Source organism: Gasterosteus aculeatus, chromosome 12 (genome assembly GCF_964276395.1).
Source record: "Gasterosteus aculeatus chromosome 12, fGasAcu3.hap1.1, whole genome shotgun sequence".
NCBI classification, from domain to species: Eukaryota; Metazoa; Chordata; class Actinopteri; order Perciformes; family Gasterosteidae; genus Gasterosteus; species Gasterosteus aculeatus.
In genome coordinates, this window is record NC_135700.1 from 11,804,728 (window position 1) to 11,828,637 (window position 23,910).

The following is a 23,910-nucleotide window of genomic DNA, read 5'->3' on the forward strand; positions in this document are numbered from 1 at the left end:
GCAAAAAATATTAAGATTGTTACATCATCAAGACATGTTTTGTTGACTTACTGGATTGGTGCACTCTTATTGCCCTTATGCCACCAGGACTTGGGTGGATTGAGGTAGCGACACCACAGCTCCCAGTCAAAGCCCTGGGCAGACAGTGGGTACTCTTCAATCTCAAACGTGTCGTACTTGATGTTATCAAACGATGGGGAGATTATGCGGGTTCTGTCTTCTTTTATTCTCTCCAGAATGGGTTCAGCCCTTCGAATATGGAAAGATAGAGTGATTTTTTGACTTAGTATTGTTTTGTATTGTTTTTTTCCATTCCATTTCTGATACTGTCTGTCATGCAAGCACAGTTCTCAGAAAACAATTTAAATATTTCAAGATTAATTCCATCCAGTTTTTTAGCCTCACAATCCAATATAAGATCAAAATACGAGACCATCATGCATTAAATGAGGGGTGTCAAACTCATTTTAGGTAGGGGGCCACATACTGTCCACATTGATGTCATGCGGGCGGACCAATCAAATCATCGGCACGGGTGACGTGAACGCCTGCGCTCACTCACAGAGTGCGACCCCCAGTGGACTTTTTAGGAATGGCAGCTACTTTTATAGAAATGCAATTTGTCTTTCTGTCATTTTTCCACTTAGCAAAGTCATCCGGCGGGCCGCACTGGACGCCTCCGGGGCCATATGTTTAACACCCCTGCATTAAACAATTTACAGAAACTACACACTACATTTAGTTATTATACTGTGCATTTGGCAAGAGGGTGATTTATGCTCCCCATCTAAACACATGGAAAACATTTATGACAAGACAGCTGATGATGTGTTCAAAGGATGTAATATACATTTCAAGAAATGGTTCTACATTTGGCTCTGTCCAATCGGCCTATCTGCGCCCTAAAGCCTCCTGTATGTTGTCTGTTTGAATCCTTGTAACCTTCAGTACAAATGCTTTCCCCCTGCTTCTAGTCTTTAAAGTAGGTTGCATAGTTTTTGCAAGAGAGCAAATAAACACATTCCCTCAATATGAAACTTCTGCTTTTGAAAAGTGGATTAAGAAACCTGACACTTTCCACATCAAAAATTAGAGATTTGGAAAATGGAGAATTAGAATTGGTTCAATAATAGAACAGTGTTTCTTATCAGGTTTGGAGAGTGCAGAGAAAAATAGCCAAGCTACAGTCTTTGTTTTTAAACCTTTTTCCGTTAACCCACACGGTGTGATGTGACTCAAGAACCAGCGCAATTCTGTTGGGCTGAGCTAACATCATGTTGTTGTGAGTGACTCACCAACCAACGTTGAACTCGACGTGGGCATCAAACAGGGCAACAACTGGGGCAGTAGCAGCCCTCCACCCGCTCACTCTGGAACGAATGAGACCTTCCTGCTTGGCATGACGTACCATCTTGATGAATCCTGGATGCTGTCTGTTTGTCTCGGATACAAAATCGTGCAGCTTCTCCTTCAATTCATCTACAAAACACACACACGCACACAAAGTTTACATAAATATCTGATGGGATTTTGAAGATCCCGGATGAGATGAAGTGAGTGAAGTTGTGAGCAAACATCCACCCACAAGATGCCGTCATATCCACCTCCAATGGGCAGTATTTCATTGGTAGGAGGCCAAAAGTAATTGCTGCTTCACTGCTTTGATCACTGGACCAAGGAGGCAGCAGCTTGAGCCAGAACCGCAGACCGTCATAAGGCTGCAGCCATAACGGGATTTTGTAATATGGAGAATTTAGCCTGCAAATCTTTCCAAAACATGGGGGGAGGTGATGGAGAAAGTCTGTCAGGTCTAATGTTTGGCTTCGAGGGGTTACCTCGGTTATTACTTGCCTATATATTTTATGATGAGCCATACTCTGCAGAATGAAAGAGACAAAGCTCGTCAAAGGAAAAATAATTAAAAGAGTTCCCACAGGTTATGAGTGGAAGTAATGTTTGTGAAATAAATTACAGCAATATATTAGAGGTATTGCCCGTGGTTCAACCAGAAAAAATGCAGCCAAGACAGTGCCAAAATGATCCCGATTTCACGAAAAAAGTCTGAATTTTTGGTGGAAGCCTTGATGTAAGTAAGCAAGTGAGCTAAAACACAATTCCATAACCGTAGCCTACCAACTGTATTGTGCAAGATAAAAAAACCTCCACACCTCAGGTTGTCTTCACTCACTATTCACTATTTCAATTCTAACAGCCTTCTGAGTTTAAAAGATGTAATCTGCAAAAAATATGTATTTTAATGTACATGTCTATATACTTTTCAGCTGCCTTATTTGTTTTTGGAAACTCTTGTCACAAGTAAGTAATCCTCACATAAAATATGATTCAGTGCATCTATAACAACACATTTTCCATAAAACGTTTGCAAAAAACTGAATACAAATGATCTCATCTCATTTGCTTGCAGCAATATAACACAAAAGACGATCTGTTTATCAAAGCATTGCTCCACAGAACTAATAGCCCAAATTCCCACAGGGTACATTAAGTCATGTTATATTTTTATTTAAAAAATCCAACTCTTGATTTTGTTCCATTTGCTTCTGGCAACAACTGACACATGAGTCAGCAGAGAAAACTATAACTATTTTGTAAAAACATAATCAAAGACAATGCTTCACTTGTCGTTATAGGAGAAGCTGCTGCTGGTTCATGAAATAACTGAATAATATTATACATTAAATATTGTACAAAAACATTTTACACCACATGCGACAGGTACAATTTACAATGCAGTGATAGAAAAAGGCATTGAGAAGAGCATGGAGTAAAGTGGGAACAGGTGAGCAGGTGCACAGGTGACAACAAGGCTGAAGATAGGCGGGTGACAATGATCAGGGTGGGGAAGACAGAAAAAAGGACAGAAGAAAGAGAAGACAACACAAGCAGAGTAAGCTGAAACAATAAGGAGCAGGAAACACTGAACCTGAATGAGAAGCATGAGACGAACCAAAAACAGGACCCAAAACACATAAGTCACTAGATTCCAAAACATGCAACACAGTCTTGACATAAAAAGTCTGACGGCACGAACCAAACTGTGACGGCAACATAAAAATCTGTATTACATTTATGTTGAGTATGATACTATCCCATTCAGAAGAGCCTGCAGCGGTCAGTTTTCTGTTCTTGTTGTTTAAGTGCAATCAGCACTAAAAGGAGAGGGACTCCACACCATAAAATCAGGGCAGACCACAAATTCAAGGTAACATTCCTTCCCTTTGGACTCATAATTCTGAAAAAAGTAAAGCTACCGTAAGAGAGAAATAACAGGACAAAATACTAATACTAAATACATGTATAAAAAACTACTACAGTTATTCATGTGCACTATATCTGTTATAAGTTTCAATCCATCTACAATTAAGAGTTCTGGTATGTGTGGAAATTAAAAATAATAATGATAATGTGGTACTTTCATAACAAATTATAATAAAGCACAGTTCATTACACCGGTAATGGCTGATGGCCAACAGTTATCAATCTTTCGGGATGGTGAAGCTCTGCGGGACAGAAATAAGCTTTGGGAAACAACTGAAACAACAAGCAAACAGGTTTCTGACATCACTTTGAATTACTCGTTTACACTTAGTTGTGTTGTATTATAGCCTTTTGTAATACATCTCTTTTCTTTTGTTAATACTATTATGTGTTATTATCTAATGGAATAAAAATTTTAATTAAATAATAATAAAGTATAAAGAAAAAAAAGACATTATCAAGTGAAGTATCTCAAAATTGTACTACCTAAGTAGTAGCTACCTAATTAAATGTATAGAGATACTTTCCACTCCTGGAATAGACTCAAGTTGTCTGTCCAAGCACCAAGAACTAAACATTCTCTTCATGTTCAAACTAAACAGCATGTATCAACACAGAGGCTTCACTTCTTGCACAGCAGATGGCAAGTTGGCTTTGATACAGGTCTAACAGTTGCTGTGTAGTTTGCGCCACAGTAGTTGGCAATTTCTGACTTCACAACTCCACGGTTGTCAAGATCTGTGTTTAGAATATCTAAATGATGACTCACTCTACCTCCAAGATCTTACCGGTCTTGTATGCAATCCCCGGTCCAATCCATCATCATCGCATGTATACAAACCGTGGTATTATATTGAGGTTTAGCGAATTATAAATTCTCAGACAGACTGTTTATAGGTGAGCCTCTCGTAAAACAGCACTCTTACAAAGACGAGCGAATCAAAGGCCACAGCTCGGGACATTATCCAATTAAGGAGGTATCGGCTAGGTCAATTTACCCTTCTCTCCCTTGATGGCTGCACATCCTGCTGCATGCTAATGCCTGTTGGAGGTGAGCTGTGCGACAGTGGTGGATGACTAATGTAAAGCCATGAATGCCCAGGAGGTTAGCTGTGGTTGATGACCCCATCGACAATCTCAGCAGCGGGGTCAACCAGGCTAACGACATTTAGCGCAGATAAGATTCACAGTCCGTGGAGATAAGGATAACACCAGGCATCCCAGACGCTGTGTGACGGAGTGCTCAGGCAAACTGGGTGAAATGCCATCAGCAAAATGTCAATGCGTGACTCGGGTCCCTGAAGGAGTTAGGGGGAATGCTCCTGGGCTCTCAGTTACGTGATGAAATACAAATTGTAATGAATAGCTAACTCAAAAATGTTTAACTTGGAGCAAACTTTCCAACTTTACATTTTGCCACAGATATCTTAAACCATGTTCATATGTATATGCATATTTGTTTGATAGCATCCTGAGGGAGAGTCATGGTTCTTATTCCAGCACGTTGAGATGCGTTACCCAGACAAACTACAGTGATCTATATTCTGTTCCATGAAGCCAGAGGCAATGCTCCATGTTTTGCATTATTGACTTTGAAAAACATTCTTCCCAATGTCAGTATTTCCCGTGTTGACTGCCCGTAATGGCTCCGCCAGCCCTGGTTACAAGCAGTGCATAACATTTAAAAGTGTAGTACTTATAAATGACCTTGGCAGATTATCATTACCTTTTATGGCTTTCCTTTTGCCTTTACAATGTAGTTAAGTCTCACACTGAAAATGACCATGTCCACTTTTCACAGATGACTTCAAGTTGATTGCACACACAATTGTTTGCAATCACGCTTCAAACATTCACAGCATACACTGGATATCTTTTCAACCTGACACTGTTTGAACTGCCTCCAATGCATATAGAACCCTAGATTTAGGGTTGCAGATGCAGACAAGATATTCACAAACACTCCATCGCCTTGCTGGATTGTTATCTGCCTCAGGGCACATTTCCTGACTCTGCAGCCTATTAGTGTACTTCAGCTATCGGCTAAATCCAGGGAACACAACCACTAATAAAATAAACACTGAAATCGTTTGGAGGCCAGAGGAGCAGTTAATATCATAGATACATATTTTTGTGTATCTATGATATTGTGTACAGTACTTGTTCCTGAATGGGGTGTTTAAACACGTTACATTTTAACTTGATGCAAAAGGACTGAGGCTAAAGACGCCATACCACAGATAAATAGGATTTTTACCACTTACTGTGTACGGCAAGTTATTATTATTGTTTTTGTGTTGTTGCTCCTGTTCTGCAAAAGCAGAAACGCTCACTATTTAATCTCTTCATTCTCTTTTGCTATTGTGTTTTTGAAAAGTTAAAAAACCTCACCAACCTCCAAATTCTTTAAATGAAGATTATCTCTCTACTAAAGCCTCACACACACTACTTCTCCATGTTAGGGAAGCCTAAAAGCCTAAAAGGCCTGCTGTGCTTGGTTACCGTTGCCGAGGCAACATGACTCGCTGTTTGGGAGAAGAGTTTAACAAGATCAATTGCTCCATTAGAAAGTAATGCTGCTTACTGTTATTGCTGTTGTCGTCAACAAGGATGATCTCTTTGAGAAGGTGGGATGGCGTCCTGTTGATGGCAGAGTGAATCGACCGCAAGATGACGGAAAACGCTTCATTGACAAAAATAAACACAATGCTCACTTGGGGGAGGTTTAAAGGATAAGTGAGGTTTCTGCACCTGTGGAGGACAAAAAACATACCATGTTGAGAGAGAAGAGGCTGTTACATTTCACTGAAAGAGAACATAAATTGAACGATAATTATAACGTTTTCTGACACAAATGTGTTAGAAGACAAAAATAACCGTGATAACCGCTTATAGTTGTGGTAATACAAACTGTGGCAAGCTTCTCCTATTGATGACCTTAGTTGAAAAATCGTATTTATTTCCATTAGTTAATTAGTTCTGATCTTGATCTTACAATAATATGACAACATCACGCTGCTGAAAGGCTCGGACACTACTTTTAGGAAATGTGTACAAGATTGTGTGTGTTATTAATGCGTCGCCCAGACAGCTGTGGAGTCTACAGAGCCAGTATGAGTGGAAAAGGAGGGTTTTCAAGGGGATTTGGTAATGTGCGGTGGAGAAAGTATGCAGAAGATCTTTGAGCTGTGTAAACTTTCCCACCATGCTGTCACCCCGTGGGCTCCTGCAACAATCTGACATCATGTTGTGGTATGAACACTATCGACTTAGATGATCCCCTGACTGCTCATCATTGATGGCGATAGCATTTGTAGAGACATAGTTTGCACGTGACACAGAGATGAGGAGGATTTGCTTTTCTTGTATGAATGGTTAGACAGTCCTGATGGGCTGGGTTCGTCTTGGATGGCGACTCCTGCCACAACTGTATGAATGTGTGTAAAAGACTCCTCTGCCACCAATGTAATGTGAACATTTTGATTAATCAGAAAAAAATGTACAGTTATATCAAACATCCATATCAACAGGTTGTCATTTAAACTGCAGTCTTACCCGTCAGGCCTGAGGTCTGGTATCGGTCTGTCCAAGGAGAGACGATCACTGAGGTATCCGTTATATCCGTAGTACTGGAACATCTTCAATGCCACCCGCCGGTTGTCCGGGCTGAGCTCCTGACCCCAGTGAGCGAACAGCGAAGAGTCAGAGAAGGATGTGTCCACCTGACCGCCATCTCCCCTCGCTGGAGTCTCTAGCAAGCACAGGGAGACAAACAGCATGAATATTTTTGTAGGGTCACAGTTTCTTTTCTCAAGCCACCAAGTGAAGTGACATTTAAGGGATGTGAAAAAATGATAGCGCTAATATAATTACAGTGATGAATGCGGCTTTGCCTTGTGCTGTAACGTGTGTTGGCGGGTGAAGGGTGGGCCGTCGTTTCCAGAGACTGATTGGACGTCCTTCGACAGAAAGCACGCGTGGTGAGAAGCCTTGAAATAAAAGCTTCAAATCACAAGAAGCAGCTGGCTTTACGTCCTGTGGCTGACCTCGCTCTTTAAACTACACAGAGAAGTTAAAACTAATTTCCCTAAAGGCTTTGCTAGAGCAAATGCAAATGCTTCCTTTAATAATTAATAAAGTAATAATGTGTGATCATCTTTAGAGTAAGTGCACCTTTTCTCAGTGTGTGAACGACAGAAGGTTTTAGAGTGACTTTGTGCCGGAAGGACTGAAACCTGATTGATTAAAGACGAGTGCATTCCGGACTCATTTTTATAGCTGAGCAGCAGCGACATTATTGAGAGCAGAGATACATCCCACACGGACACATTTAGTAATGTTAAGAATCTATTATGTCAACAGACAATGATAAAGATTCTGTTTTAATGCACTTCAGAAGCAAACTTCTGCATGTGTTTAACAGTCAGAGAGCTCTCCCCGGCTTATGGCCAGTGGTTTAAAGGTCACAATAAATACACTATGTGAGGGAGACTTTATTCAATTCATTCTTCACAAATACACAACAGTTCCCCGACGTTATTTATGCATTACAGCCATTTCCTTGAGCTCTAATACCTATTTGAACATCATGCAGGGTTTCAGCCACTGTCGGGTCTGAATATTGCAGAGCTTTAGTGTTATTAACAGCACAGTGACACCTCTGGTCTGTGAAAATATGGGGGTGGGCCGAGAGGCTGGCTGCGGCAACTCAGGCGAGTTGAGAAAAGTATTATTGCACTGAGGTTAGTGACGAGGGCTGTTAGGAGGGATGTATTGAGGTGTTGCCTCAGCATATTATAAAAAAAGAAACAAGGAAGTGGTGCAACCTACAGTAAACCAGTCCAAACAGAGCCAGTAAATAAATTCATATTAATTTACTTAATTTACAAATGACTGAGTACACATGAATTTATGTCAGATAATAACTGCATATTGTTAATCAAAATGTTCTATTGAGCAGGAAATAAAATCTAAAAAACGATGATAGTATTATCTATTAATGATTGCATTGAAAGAGGCATCAGTCTTCTGCAGCATATTATACACAACAATAAAAAAGTTTAGGTTATTTCAGGTCCATGCTAACAGTCATATTGATCAATTTTATTTTCAATGCAAGACAGGAAAAGAGATGGGAATGGTTTCTTTATTTAAGTAATGCTATTTGTAATAGCTGCTATTTTTGATGTTTTTGTTAAAGCTTTTCTACATGAAAACTGATGTGTTGTTTTTTTAAATCTACCACATCACCTGAAATAGTCAGGAATGAGCATAAATGAAGAAGCTTCAAAAAGCTTTAAGCCCCCAGTGACACTGCAAGCAAAAGACAAGGTTAAGTGTTATTTTGTGTTAAATGTCTGGGCGTGTGGGTGTGTTTGTGTGCGCAGCACGCATGTGTTTTAAGCAGATTGCAGAAGGTTAATATTCATGAGCAGATTGTTTTAACACACAAATGACAGACAGTCAGCCACGGAAGAACTAAAACAACGAGAGGAGGCAGGTGTGAGGGGATTACATTATGAACAAAAACAAAAAGGAATGCTTCAGAAAAGGCACAGGCTTCTAACAAATGCAATTAGAAGGTGAAGGTGAACTATTGTTCTGGTGGTTAGAGGGTGTGCATCCTGTAAATCTAAATCATTTTGTAACTCTTACACATGTGGTTATTTAGAGGACGTTTATATTGAGATGAAAAGTGGGCGGACTTACATTTCTGAAACACAATTTCAAATAAATTATGTTTTTCCGTAACAGTTGGTTGTGTCTCCAAGCAACTGTATTCTAAAAATTGCTTAAAATCAACTCAAAAGATAATGGATGCTCTGTGCGCTCAGAATTTGCTGTTGCAAAAAAAAATAATTGTAAATTTGCTTTCATCGCAGAGGATCAGAATAGATGATTGGCCACTATGATTAAGCCGCATTATCGTTGTCATCTCTATATAAAGATCATTTTCTCAAATGTCAAACAGAATTATTGGCACATCTAGATGTCAGTTGTTATTGTCGATGTTGCTGCGTGTTGCTTCTAATTTATTTAACTGGAGATTTTACCGAAACATCCTTATTTCCTATAACACTGTATGCATTTTAGCTGTAACTAAATCTATTGGTATTGATTAAGAATAATCTACAATACCAAATCTAGCAGTCTATGGAATAGACAGTTATCCATCTTCTACACAGCTTGATTATATAGTTTTTAAGAACTCTGTGAAATATTTGCAAATCATTAAAAATCCAACCAAGAACCAACAGTGCCGAGCCAACGGAACAAGCCTCTGGCAGAACGACTTCAACTCCTGAAACCCAACACACAGTCGTTACGTCCTGTGATGAAGTGTGTCTCAGCGTTTGAAGAGACGACCCTGTGAGTAGACTGCAGGCACCATACCATTTCTGAAAGTCTTTCAATCCAGCCAAATCCGCCTGAGGGCCCATCCACTTCAGCGCCCGTGTGAGTGGTTAATTAGCCAACAGACACGGCCTCCTCAGAGGGGAATCCCTAAAGCAGCGGTTAGGGCACACTGGTGTTGTTTGGACAGTGTAACCGTGACGACAGAGTCTGTTTGGCGTGTTGTTGCATTGGTGCACGTAGCGTAGATTGTTGACAGCAAGCACAACCTCAGTGAAATGTGTTCAAAGGGCGCACAACGACAACGGGTCACGTGGCTTGTTTTTTCGTTGTGCGGGTCACGTGATTGTGGCCTCGCTGTTTGAAGAGCTTTTTCTCACTCGAGTACACATTCAGTAAACTCACCTTGGTGCCAGCTCAAGTAAAGCACAGTCAAAGATACAACTAAGTACAAAATCTAGCGTACGTGCGTGTGTGTGCGATTAGACAGGTGACGTATTCCCCAAGCTTCCGAGCAGCACTCTGCCGTGTGCGGATTGCTGCACTAAGCGTGCCTTGATAGCGAAGGCAACGGAGTGAAGTCTGCTCGCACTGTCACAAAGGAGAGGCAGGAGAAAAGATATGCACATGCCCCTCGTACATCCTGAAAAAAACTAAATCCTTAGAGACCAAACAAAAGACACTTAACAAAGAAGCCCCTGAAAGAGAACAGTACACCTCCTGGTTACACCTGAGCTTAGAGGCACAGCAGCACCTGTGAAATGATTAGGTTTAATCCCACATAACGATACTTCATTGTGATGAAACTGCCCTCATTAAGCACAAAGATTTTGATGAAATTTGTTCATTGTTTCTTGTCTGTGCAGAGGAAAATATTTTGGACTTCGTTCCTATATTTCTCCCACCTCAGAGATAGTTTTCCCTTGAGGCAACGCTGACTCAACCTGTTACAGATTTGGAGTTTTGATAAAACTGCTGTAGACCTGAGTTGTTTTTCTGAATGTACTTCCCTCCTCATTCTCTCCACTTTTTGCCCACTGAGAAAGAAGGAAGCTTTTGACTGTTGCAACCATTTGAGTGAAAATCAATAGAAGGATCTTGGTTGAAAGATCTTTACTGTGTAAGATTCAGCAACTGTCAAAGGACAACTAGTCAGTTTCCTAGTACTCAATTCTCAAAAGCATTTCTAGGAGTCTTCAGAGTCTCTTTTTCAATAAAAACCTTAATCTCTGCTATATGTTGAACAATATTCTATAAACATTCATCAATGAGTTAATGGCGTTCTGTCATTGTTAGTAGTAATACTAGTAACAGCGAGTTTTAAACAATAGTGTATCTAATTGACACGCATCATTAATTAAAGGGTTAATATGGAGAGCCACTAGTTCTAAACTGTCTTTTAAGTACAAACTAAAACCGACAATCAGTTATTGTTAAATTAAGATGGTAAGCAGACAATCATTTAAAACCTAGACTGCATTTCTTTTTTACACAGATTTCACTATCTGTAAATACCCCCAATTACAACAGACAGTTTGCAATTTATCCTCACTTATTGTGTCATTTTGCATCCAAAATAATGATGGCTGAGCATGAGGACGCAAAACATCACACGCTGCAGTGCAGTCAACATGTTCATTGTACATTCAGTCTGAGCCGACTGAGAAAGAGGAGAAGACCTTGTCGTAGATAACAGGCTCTAAAAAAATGTCATGACATACCGGTGTTTCTTCAACTTGATATCAAAGAGGCTGTCAGGTAAGCAAGATCAAGTGTTTGCAATACTTTTTGCATCCAAGGCCGTTTTGACAATAGTGCATAAAATCCCCGGCATTCTGCCACATTTACCCTTCTTTGCATTTCCTGCAGAGCGGCTCAAGACGATACATCTCAAGATTGGCTTCAGATGTTAGAATCTTAACTTCTTTTCCTGCCTTTTCATTTCACATGAAGTTATATTTAATCATTTGCTATCTTACTTGAATAATTCTTTAATTTGATGAACATTTCAAGTATTTAAATACAATCATATGCTATAAAATGTTTAGTATGCTGCTGTCATTGTAGTGCACACTTTGTCTGCCAAGATCCCAATGATTGATAATAGTGTTTATCTACCTATAGTCTAATCGTGCTGTGATGACATGAACACATTTTGTGATTGTTTCTGAAAATATTTTGAGCGGAATAATTGGAAACTAACGAAAAGAAAAAGTGCACAAAACAGTGGATACAGCACTCACGACCTTTTCAATCGCTGCTCCACTGCACACTTTACATGCATATTTCACCATTCTTTCTCCCTGGTCACATCATTTAAAATTAGTGTTTACAAATCACACATTAAGTATTCAAAAACAATAAATGCTTTAATTAGTCTTCTTACTTATGTTAAGTGGGTCTACTGTGTTAATGCTAAAAAACATGAACGTAATAGCATTCAAAACACACCATGCTTTGTGATGAGGCATGTAGTATGAGACATGATCAGAAAGATACAAAGTGAATATTGTCTGTTGCATGTGTGGCGGGTTATGAAAGTTAAAAAGTGTGCACATTTATTATGACAAAAAATCATCTGAAAACAGCCCCGAATTAAAAGCAAAAGCAGCTCTTCAGAGTACTCACATAGAAGTACTTACTAGCAAAATACAATAATTTGCATTTCGTAACAAGTTAACATGGATGACTCAACTTCCACTTCTCTCTCAGCTGCACTTTTGTAAATGTGTTTCTACTTCAACACATTTGCATGAGGTGTTGAACTGTGTTTCAGTCCAGAACTACACTGTTGCCATAAAACTGCTCTTATCTCACAGCCACATTGAGAAGGTGAGTGATGCTTCCATCGCTCCTACGTTCCTACTCTCACCATTTCAGCTGCATGAGGCAGGAACTATTGCTGATGGGGTCCTAACTGAAGCTAAAAGAGACAACGATAACGCCCCTGCTTTATCAACCCTGCATGTTGCTGTCGGAGATTTAGAATCAATTCTAAAAATGTAATTAATTGGGGCATCGACTGGTTTTAAATGCAGCCCAGGTCGCCGTAGATCCAGCAGCGAGGGCCAAACAACTCAGTACAAACAACCTCCCGAACAGTCCAGATTATGAATATGTCAGTATTATTGCAAAATACTGTGAAAATACTGTATACTGTGTTTGCGGTGGATGGCACCGTTGACATCTGGAGGTCCACCAGTCTACCTACCTCACTCCTACACCCTGACACTGATCCGCTGTGCATACCTCTACAGCACAGTTATGATCCTCTCTCACGGTACTCTCAACGTTATTGTAAATACAGCTAATAACCAATTAGTGAGTTTACTCTATAGCTGCTGTACGGGTCTCTGTGATTGGCTCTTGAGGAGGGGAGATTCTCTCATTAGGACGCATCAATGGCTGGCATCTCATACTGGCATTTCCTCTTAAAAGAAGAGGGGGGTGCGAGGCTTTGTCTTTCTCTTTGTTTATTACCATGAGGGAACATTTAGTGGCAGAATTTAGGATGGGGTCATGTTTACTTGCAGCGGCTTTTGTCATCTTGACCCCTTTTGTCCGTTTCTCCTCATTAAAGTGTTGAGATCACTCATGCCCTTCAGAGGAATACAAAGGCTTTCTTTGTGCCTTCCTCTTTCAGAGGAAAGTAAGTAAAATAAGAATTCTCCTGTAGAAACTCAAAGTCATTATCGCGGACAAACTGAGCAAAAAAACTGTTCTTTGAAATAACTTTAGATATTATGTGACAGCAAAAACGTTACTTAAGATTAAGCTCCGGCCATTTTGTTTGTGCGCCACATTTCTCATTTCTCCCACTGTTCAACTTGAAAAGCTGTATCTTTTTATTCCATTATATTCAGTCATCTGAGATGTCTTTTGTTATCATTTCTGACCTCCTCACCACTGAGCCTGTGAAAATTTGTATTTCTCTATGCCCCATGCTTAACATCCTTTGTCCTTTACTGAGAGTTGTTTTCTTTATTAAGTTGAGAAAAGCACACGTCTGCGTAGGATATAAATCTGAAAACATTTCTGATGGTTCACCCGGGCACAGAAAATGAAGAGATGTAGCCCAAGGCATGGAAAAATACCGGGGGAAGAAGGACATTCTTCTACCGCTGTCTTTCTGAACCGTTACCAATTATTTATTTGCATTGATGTTTTTAAGTACAACCCTACTATTTGTTTGTGTATTTTCTATCGACTGGATTTGCTTTTGAATGGATTTGAATCCATTTTCTATTATGTTCAATGCAAGGTTTTTAAATGAAAAGCTCATTGAGAAAGATTTTTCCTTCTCAAAAAGACAAAATGCACAAACTCATACATAAATACTCGCCATGACCTACTAAATGTGTGTTGGCGTCTGTGTCTACAGACATCCTGGTAATTCTCTTTTCTTGTCATTTAACCGAGTTCAGGACAGGATTTTAGGGCATTGCTATGCCCGGCGCTCTGCCACTGCCTCCAGCTCTCACTCATCAGTCTCTTCTCCCTCTGGGCCTCTGTTCTCGGACTCTGTAATCAGAATCGTCTGAGTCAGAAGCTCGGGAAGCTCCACCAAATTCTCCTTTCCGGATACAAACGCTATACCCATCAGCTAACAGTACGCTGAAGATCGCACTCACATCAGCTAACAATACACTGCAGATCGCACTCACACATCTTGAAGTGTTTCAGCCTGCCTTATGCACTGAATGGAAAAGTCATGATCAAAATTCAGAGTGCAGCTGATCACAAACAATGAACTGCTGTTTTTGTAAAACCACACACCAAAAAGTGGGTTTAAAATAATGTGTCCGAGGCTTTAATACTGTGTTGTAATGCAATATTTTGATTTGTTTGAGTTCGCCTCGGCTCCATTGAGTTTTACTGTATTCTGAACTCACACACCAACAAATGTGTGCATGTGTACGTAAATTATTCTCTTAACAAGCCTAACAAAACTGAAAGTTTACAGCCCACTAAGGCTTTCAGGCCACAGTACAGCTGAGGCCGATGGGTGTGTAACTATTTTCGTAAGAATTTGGTGACAATTTGTCATAAGTTATACCAAATTAACCTGATGTTTCCACTAAACATCTCCCTCCATCCAACTGATCATGTCCTGTGTAGAGATACACAAGTCGAGGTCTATCAGAGAGTTACAGCTTCATAAATGATTGTGGTGATCTATACGTATTCAGCAGAGGCCAAATGGGTTTTCAGAAAGTTTCTTTTATTCCCATATTTAACTACTATTTTCATAAAAAAATGTTCATCCACATGGGTCGATATTTATTTAATGAATAGGAAAAGATCTTAGGAAGTTTGAAAGTTTTTGACAAAGTGTGTTTAATATTTCACTGAAAAGTAATAACAGAATCTTTAAAACACTGTCTAGTTTCTCTTGTTCTTACCCGCTGCATCTAGAAATAGAAGTCTCCGCTCCATATTAATGAAGTCTACATGGATTTGTAACATAGACATAGATACCCATCGCTTTATGTTTTGCGTTTGATCATGGCCTCTGTGAACATCTGGTATGGGGCGTGTATCCATTATTTAGGTGGAGAGCTCCTTGATTTGTCGTCCAAGGAGCTTTGAGTGAAATAGGGCACTGGTCACTTAACAACCATTGTGAGAGTCTCTAGTCAAGGAGCCGCTCGTCTCCTGAGATTTGTGGTGATGGAAAAGCTGACAAACGATACACTGCATTAAAGAATTGTACCGGTTTACACCATCGTGAGTAGGAAGTGCACAGGAGAACATTTGTTGTTAAATGTTTGGAACAAATCCTTAGCGGCTCTGACTGCATTTACATGCATTTAAGTACCCAGATCACGCCTTTTGTCGGCTACCTCAAACGTTGCGTTCGCGAGGAACCCGGCTTTTGTAATCGCGTAAAGGGATCAGACAAACCTGATTTCCCTGTATATATATTTCTTGTTGCCTTGTACACACGCAGCCAGTTTCAGAACGACTAAAAAGAGAATCCTCTAGACATCCACGTAAGTCGGCGGTTCCTGTGAACAGCTGACTCTTTGTAGAATTCAGACACATTCAGACTGTAAGTAAAAGCACTCACTCTACAGATCCTGCTGTCTGACCGCAACATATAAAACACACACACACACACACACACACGGGCACCTAAAAGTGACATTAATTTACTACAATTTCTACATTAGTTATTTCTGGAAGTAAGACAAGAAGCCACCTCAATTACAATTCATAGCATGAAAAAAATGTAGTTATTGGGAAACTGTTCCCGAGGAATGTTTTATATTCCTTTTTTGACAATACGACAATATACTCAACAATATCGTCTTGTAGCAACTGAAACTTTTTAACACTATTTCTAGTAACTTTTTGTCATCTAAAAAAAAAAAAAACATGGAACATGAAGTTCAGGCAGCAATTTTGTTTCCCATTAAAACCTAATTTGGAAAAAAAATTAGTTGTACGTAATCGTGTTCAATAATAATCATGATCAGATTAAAATTCATAAGTAAACTGTTTCATAGCCTGATCCACCCAACACTTAGATGTTTCTGTCACAGCAGTACTGTGAAAATCACATGGTTACTTTAAGTCTATTTAACGGTACCTCAAGCACTACCTTTGGTGTTCTCCTTCCACTACTTTACTAGTTGTAAATGGCACAACACGGGCAATTACATATCATGGTTGAATTTGCAATAATGAAAAAGCATCCATGCCCCAATTCATGACAACAGAAAAGTAAGCGACCATATGTAAGTTATTCAAGAGGATGGTTTCTGCACGAGGTCCATTTCTGTGGGTTGAAATGTGAGTTGATAATAAAATGAATGGATTGGGGGACAAGAAAGTGAGACAAATGCTGCAGAGTAGAAAATGTGTTTGTGGGGCGGATGGACACATACAAAGAAGGTTGTGGCTCTAATTACGGTTCGATAACAGACCATCAATTCCCAACATCTGCGATCTCTGTTAGCCCAAGGTCCGGACAACAATATCAATCAAGATTCGCCCTTTTCTGTTTAGAGGAGGGGAAACAATCTGTGGGTCAAGCTGCAGGCAGCGCTGCCGGTGCAAGACGGATAAAACCAGCTATAAATGGGATGAACATTTTGGAGAAAACCAAAACTGAATACACATCGTCTTAAAACTGTGTTTCCGCCATCACACCGTGGATACGCTATAAAAGTGTCATCTTATTAAGGACAAACAGACATTTAAACATTTAAATCACATTTCAACAAGGGCCAAACGTAGACCAAACACAACGCTCGCGGTCCTGCACGATACGAACCGGTGCAAAGTCAATATGCTGATGTTTATCTTATCGAAAGGTGTTTCACTCCTGTGTCGACCGTTCTCCAACACACTGACGGGAAACAAGATAAAAAAGACATGAAGCCTTGACATCAGCACTTTTTATCTATGTAGCTTGAATGATTGTGTTTGTTATTTTACATTTCCTTTGGTTGACGTCTGCCACACTGAGCTACCGTCCTCATTTGTGGTTTGACTTTGCCTTTAATGGAGAGATTCCTTAATGAGACTTTTGAGGTTTCCCTTTTATCTCATCTGAGCTTTTTTTTTTTATTTCTTCCTTTCCGTTCAATCTCTTTCATGCAGAAACAAACACTGCATCCTGCAAATCAAGTTGTGGGGTTCAAAGACAGAGTGATGGACTGAAAGTTCAAAAATACGAATACTTTTTTCAATGGAATAAAAAAACATAACATGTCACAATAACTAGAGTTGGATTTGGAATGATTTGAAGGTAGCAGTAATATTATATTGCATGTGTGCAATGGCAAGTATACAAAACACTATAAAAGGCGGGTTTTCATTTAAACCAGTAACTACATTTCAGTCTATTCTTTCCGTGATTCACTTAAAGTGAACACTTGAATGAGAATTGCCCTGCTGATGTAAATGGCAATATGTGTATAACCATGAACTGCTGATTCGATGCTGGAGAAAAGCTTGACAAAATGTTACAGACTGAAAAATACAAGTTTCATTAAAATTCAGCAAGATTGAGAATTTCAGGAAAATCCCAATAATGTCTAATTTGCACAAAAGCTGTGTTATTGTCTGTATGTATCCAACAACTGAAAAATGTCAATTCAAATGGAGAACGTTTAATTAACAATCATTAATAGATTTAAAATTGAACTGGATTATGTATTATACCGCTACTATTTGACTATTTATCATACTTTTTTTTCTTGTTGTGTTTCTACTTATGTCTCTTTGTGCTGCTGTACTCCTGAATTTACTGGAATAATATTATTTGATTGGCATCACATGATGACCTTTACGCGGTAAAAATGTAATAATTCTCAATCGGTTTTCAGTCCAGCTTCATAGACAATGGTGTCATCGTCCAGTCCGCCTTTTATAGCTATTATACATTGATTCAGATAGAGATGCGTGCAATCACAAATCCTAAAGAATACAAAAGAAGAGACAGTGACACAGTGAAAAGCATCAGCACAGTCATGTAAAACCTCACAGGCCATGCAAGTTTGAACTGGCATGCTCATTCATGGGGAAATGGAGAAAAATAGCCCCAAGCTGTCACCATCTCTCAAATGTGTTGGCCAAATGTGTAGCGCCTCTCACATCACCCGTCAGAGGAGGAAAACAAGCTAAAGGCCAGTAATGAAGCTAATCAAGCCTTCAGTGAGAAGAACCTGCCAGTGAAACAACTAGAAGCATCACGGCAGTTGTGAGTCTGTTGCAAAGGACTTCAGTGCAATAAGCATGCTAAAGGGGAAGGGGCATCTAACTATTTGTATACAAATGTAAACATGGACTCTGCATGTTGCTCACTGATAGTCTCGTACGCATCCCTCAAGTCACGGATGGAACTGCGCAACGGCCAACAAAGCCGGTCCTCAGCCTATTAGGATTTAAGTTCTTAAGAGTCATTTTTCCATAACTTTTTAAAGAATCCTTGTTTTACATCCTGCTCGGCACTCAAACTAATGGCAGTCCTGACATATAGTTTGGAGGACCATTTAATCTCACATGACTTCCTACAAGAATACAATGAGATGTATAATTAGCTCAACATACTCTGTACTATTTTGCAAAAAAAGTGAAACAGCTCGGCCCTTATCACCGCACAGCAGATGCTCTACGAAAGCTGAAGACGTTTTTTGCACAGTGTTGGTTTGCGCCTCAGAACAGGCAGAATGAATGGCTGCTTGCTGGTGGCCGATGGCAGTCGCTGGCCTCTGTACCAAAGAGACAAAGCACTGCCTGATGGCTGTGTCACCCGCAAATGTTTTTTAGAAGATCCAGAAGCTTTTCCAGACCTTTTCATTATGCTGTCTAAACTATTCTCCAGGCACACTGGAGAATAGTTTTAAAATGAATATGATATAAAAACACCATCGCATATTGCAATTCAAGGTCAACTTTTGTTATGATTATTATTTTTTTTCAAGAAAATAAAAACATTGATCATCAAGAAGATTATTTCAAGAAATTGGACATGATGAGAAATATGATGTGGATAATTAACCACAAGCAAATTAATGCGTGACCACAAATGATGCTCGTATTACACACAACAGACCGTTGTGGACAGTTACGAATGCATCGCGTCTGCATTCAGAAAACCAAAGATGGCTTGACTGAAAGTTTTGTAAATAAATGATTTTGGAGTGATGCGCCGCACGTCTTTCACATCAGTGTGCAATTTAACAAAGGAACCCCCAATGCAAATACAAACCAAGCTTCCTCGCAAAGGAGTGTCTATTTTAATGCAAAGCATTTGCATTCCAGAGGAATTTGCAAATATTTGATGGCATAGCAGCCGAAAGACGGACGGCGGAAGGGTGGATACTGGAGCGAAACTTCAGGCTTCATCTGCTCAACAATGCAACCAAAATCAATTGAGTGCTCACAGAACTGTTAAAAACTGTGTTTTTTTAATCTTTCTACTAGCTTCACATTTTTTTAAATGAATGAACTGTATATTCAATTGTTATACGTGGATGTCTACATATTTCTATAATCATTGTATTTTTCGAGAAAAATTGATCCGATTTGGTATGACAAAACCAACTAACTAACCGACCTACTAACTAACTTAACATCAGACGGGACGATGGACAAACAGGAAATCTTCACATTTGAGATGCAGGAACCAACACATTTGCTTTTCTTCCCATAGGTTAATTTCTGGTCTACAAACTTAGATTAATAAACCAATGGTTTCAGTAATACATCTCTGTGGTGGAAGACGATCCGTGAGCCATATGAATCCTCTACTGCAGTTCGGCACGCATATGAGCCTAATGTACCGGAGGTGGATCTCACTTGCTATGCTTATGTGACGACTTTCAGGAAATACATCTGTACAATTTATTTGTACAAACTGTTCATCTCTCTAGCGATTGCAATTAGAAAAAAAGAGTAACTTTATGTTGGAATTAATTGAAAAACCGTGGCTAAACTGCAGCCTGTGCAGAGCGGATTATACAAAGGTCAGGTCAACTGCATCTTTGTTTCTGTACATTCTATTAAATATAAAGATAGAAAACCGTACAGGCTTAAATAATTTCATTGATATATGAAACTGTGGTTCTACAGAACGTTGGTCAATGAGAAAAATAACGTGTCATTACATGTGATATCAAAATCCCCCCCGCACAAATCCTGTCCTGTTCCTTATTTATTGTACAGATTCCAATCACAGCAGATTTACTGTGCAAGGGATGAAGAACGCAGACAACCTCTACCAATTATTACAAATCACACGACGACAGCTCTCATTGGTGTAAACTACAGCGACATCATTTACTGTCGTGGTGCGTTCAAGAATGCTCGGACAACTCGTTCTTTCGACAACAACCTTTTAAGAGGACAAAAAAACAACATCTCTAATGTCTGGATTTGAAATGCAGTGCTTCTCGACAGTTTCATCTATCAGCGATGGATTAATGATGAGTGAAGTTTGGGATAATGTATTTTAATAAAAGATCTCAATTATAGTTAGCGTTGATGAATCTTGTTCTGACGCCACGATAATTCCCTTCTGTCTCATCGAGTCTCCCCCTGTAATCCATCTCCACCCTCCCCCATCATAACCTCACATCAGTAGTTGCTGACTCACGAAAGGCAAATTGAGGTCCACTGTCTTACAGATCGGTGGAGTGGAAAGCATGAGTCTTGAATCAAATTCAACTGATACTCAAATTCTAAAATCATTACATTAAGAGGTTAGTTTTAATTAATTTATTGATGTTTTGTTTTGAGTCGGAACAGATAGACTGTGGACAAACTGCACATTAAACTTTATAATCATACAGATTTATACTTCAGATTTGGAATCAGTCACTAGGTTAAATACTATTAATGATTAATTAATGATCCCCATAGTGTAAACCACTATTGCACCAGTTAAATGGAATAGAAAATGTGTGCTGACAGATTGAATCATGTAGTCAGGACTCAGAAATTACTGTGCTCTACTGCGTGTAAAAATTACCACCACACTAAGCGCATGGATACACTTTCCAAAATAATGGCAGGGTGTGTGTGAACCACAGCATGCGTCTTCACCTATTGTCATTATGAGAAAGAAAGAGCAGAGAAGGACAGAGAAAAGCATCTGCTAATACATTTAGAAAACATTAAGTGATGAAGAACTTGACCTGCCGCTTCTGCTGCCTCCTCCACTCAAACTAGATGAATCAAAAACTAGACAAAAGTCATTGAAGGAAGCCGTAAATTAATCCCGATATGCTGTTTTGTTGATGTCAGAACATCACTTTGTATCAGTGCATTCAGATAAATGGCTTGAGCTGCATTGTAAACCTCATACATTCACAAACAAACCACATTTCAGTCTGACTGCAAGGGTTGTATTCATTTAAAACATTTTTTTTGTGGCCGCAGAAATTCACTGGGGAAAAAAGTACACTGAAAACATAATAGTGAACTGATCTATTTAGAAGAAATTGTCAGGAGAAAACCTTTAGAAGCGACACTTGTAAAAGCCTTTACGCGTCTAATTTATTCTCTGCGTGATGATGTTGTCCTCTGGAGTCAAAATAATTAACTGTTTTCATTTCCAAATTCTCCAGTGCATTCATATCCATGTATTTCAATAACGATTTTTTGGGATTATCACACACAATATCTCCCTGTCTAATATTCCCACTCCTCAGCCCAGACCCTCTCTCTCTCACACAAACACTGAATACTGTCTGTATACTGCGGATGTTTCTTTATTTTTACTCTTTATTATTACAACGGAGCATTACATCTAATAAGATCTATCGCGGTATAGATGAATTCAAAAACACCTTTAAGGGCGTAGGTCTATTATTCTCCATTACTCAAATTTGTATCGAGCTCTGTCTCTCTAAATATTACCTGGTTTCTGAATAAGTCATGCAATTCGTCAAATAGAAGGAAATGTTCCCTCAACGAATGTACTAAGTAACAAGTTGAGTGCACTTGCGAGTACTTTGCAGCAATATATCTATGTATATATATATATATATATATACATATATTATATAGTTTAAGTCACCTGCATACACCCCCATGCTTGTGTGTCCTAAACATAATCGTGTTAGCACTGATGTTGTGAGCATGTATTGGTGTTGTCCGATATATGCTCAAAACATCACTGCATTGTTAGACATCTCAGGCTGTGAGCTAATTTGTCACAAAAGACAGCAGTTGCATGAAAACCTCTGTGTGTAGGTTTTTGAATTCAGAGCCTGTACCTCCACTCTGCACTGGTCCTCAGCTGATTCTGTCGTTCCCAATCACGTGCCAGCGTACCTTGTCCCTAATTCACCTCAATTAGCCAACTAGTTTAGGCTCCCGGACACTAGAGTCCTCTGACTGATATTGCTGTGCCATCATAGAGTTAAGGCCCAATCAATTAACTGCTATGAGAAGGGCATCCCTAATTTCTTTTTCACTTTGTATCAATATCTCCTATCAACTTTCCCCCGTGAACAAGCTTACACAATACTCTATACTACCAAGCAAAATTACAAAATAATCATTATCATCTACATACATCAAATTGTCATGCTGCATACGCAAGAAAAGTAAGAAAACATGTTCCTGAGCTACATGGCAGGATAAAGAAAATAATAATAAAAAAATAATCCTTCGAAGAAAATAATGTAGCTTTCTGCAAGTGAATTTTGAATTTGGCCTGTCATAAATAGATACTGATTATACCTTGACAACTTTGAATATTATAAAACCTTCAGTACACACATTTATATCTAATAGCCTGTCAGGAACATTTTTTTAATTACAAAAATGGGATTAACTTTGTAAGAAACAAAGTTGCCTTCATCTACAACAAACTAAAGAGTCTCTACACTGTTCTTTCTCCCAAATGACTGAGCACTTTCACAGGAACTGAAGTGCAACTTGTACTTCCCCGAGCCGCATACCACAGCCTGCACGCACAAGCATGCACAAACACACCTGACCTGACTTATTTTACAGCTGCACTCATTGTCGCACTGGCAAATCACATCAAATGAATTTCACAAAGGAACTGTCCTCTGAGCCTCAATAGAAAGACTGATTTACTGAGCTTCTCAATTGACTTGACAGGTGTATTAGCTCAAAGTCGTCTTGGTAGTTGGGGCTGTAATACAGCTCTAAATCAGCACTGTGTTAATGACTAACTCTCGCAGGCCTCTTGGCTATCAAAACCGACTGCATGCTGGTAATACACATCTTCAGAGGTTGCAGCAAGCGACATGAGACATGCTGCTTTTTCATAAACAACACCTTCATAAAACAGCACGTCCGTCACACAATAGAGAATCCATACCCATATTTCACTCTGAATCTACACACTGTGAAAGGACAGAAACTATTTAACTGACTGTAGACGATTGAATTCCTACTGCTGCAATGATTTGTTGATTAATCAGTTAGTCAATTGAAAGAAAAAAGAAAACATTGTTGAATGTTTTAATACTTTCTTCCTTGTATGTATCGTTTTTTAAGTTGTCACACATATTTCAGTTGGAAATAGTCAAATGTGAAAGATTTACTAATTTATTTTATCGTATGACAGTAAATAGAAAATATGCAGGTTTTGGACTGTAAAAAAAAGAAATTATAAGACGTCCCAGTGGGCTCTGAGTAAATTACATTTCATAGACTAAACAGATTGTCAAAACAATGGTCTTAAATAATGTGAATAATTGTTGGTTGAATCTACTTGACAGCAAGAGGAATTGTGCCACAGCTCATCAGTCAGGTCAACAAAAACACACCCAATAAATAGAAGAA

The 23,910-nt window shown here is 39.2% G+C and overlaps 1 protein-coding gene across 1 annotated transcript in view; it reads right to left on the minus strand.

The window, feature by feature from the left end:
• galnt18b (UDP-N-acetyl-alpha-D-galactosamine:polypeptide N-acetylgalactosaminyltransferase 18b) overlaps positions 1 to 23,910 on the minus strand; it is a 51,323-nt gene that overhangs the window by 23,788 nt on the left and 3,625 nt on the right. Inside the window, exons 2-5 of the mRNA XM_040204086.2 lie at positions 6,835 to 7,030; positions 5,864 to 6,030; positions 1,296 to 1,479; positions 52 to 249 (exon numbers count right to left, since the gene is read on the minus strand). Coding sequence (XP_040060020.1) covers positions 52 to 249; positions 1,296 to 1,479; positions 5,864 to 6,030; positions 6,835 to 7,030 — 745 coding nt within the window. The remainder of the gene's footprint in view (positions 1 to 51; positions 250 to 1,295; positions 1,480 to 5,863; positions 6,031 to 6,834; positions 7,031 to 23,910) is intronic.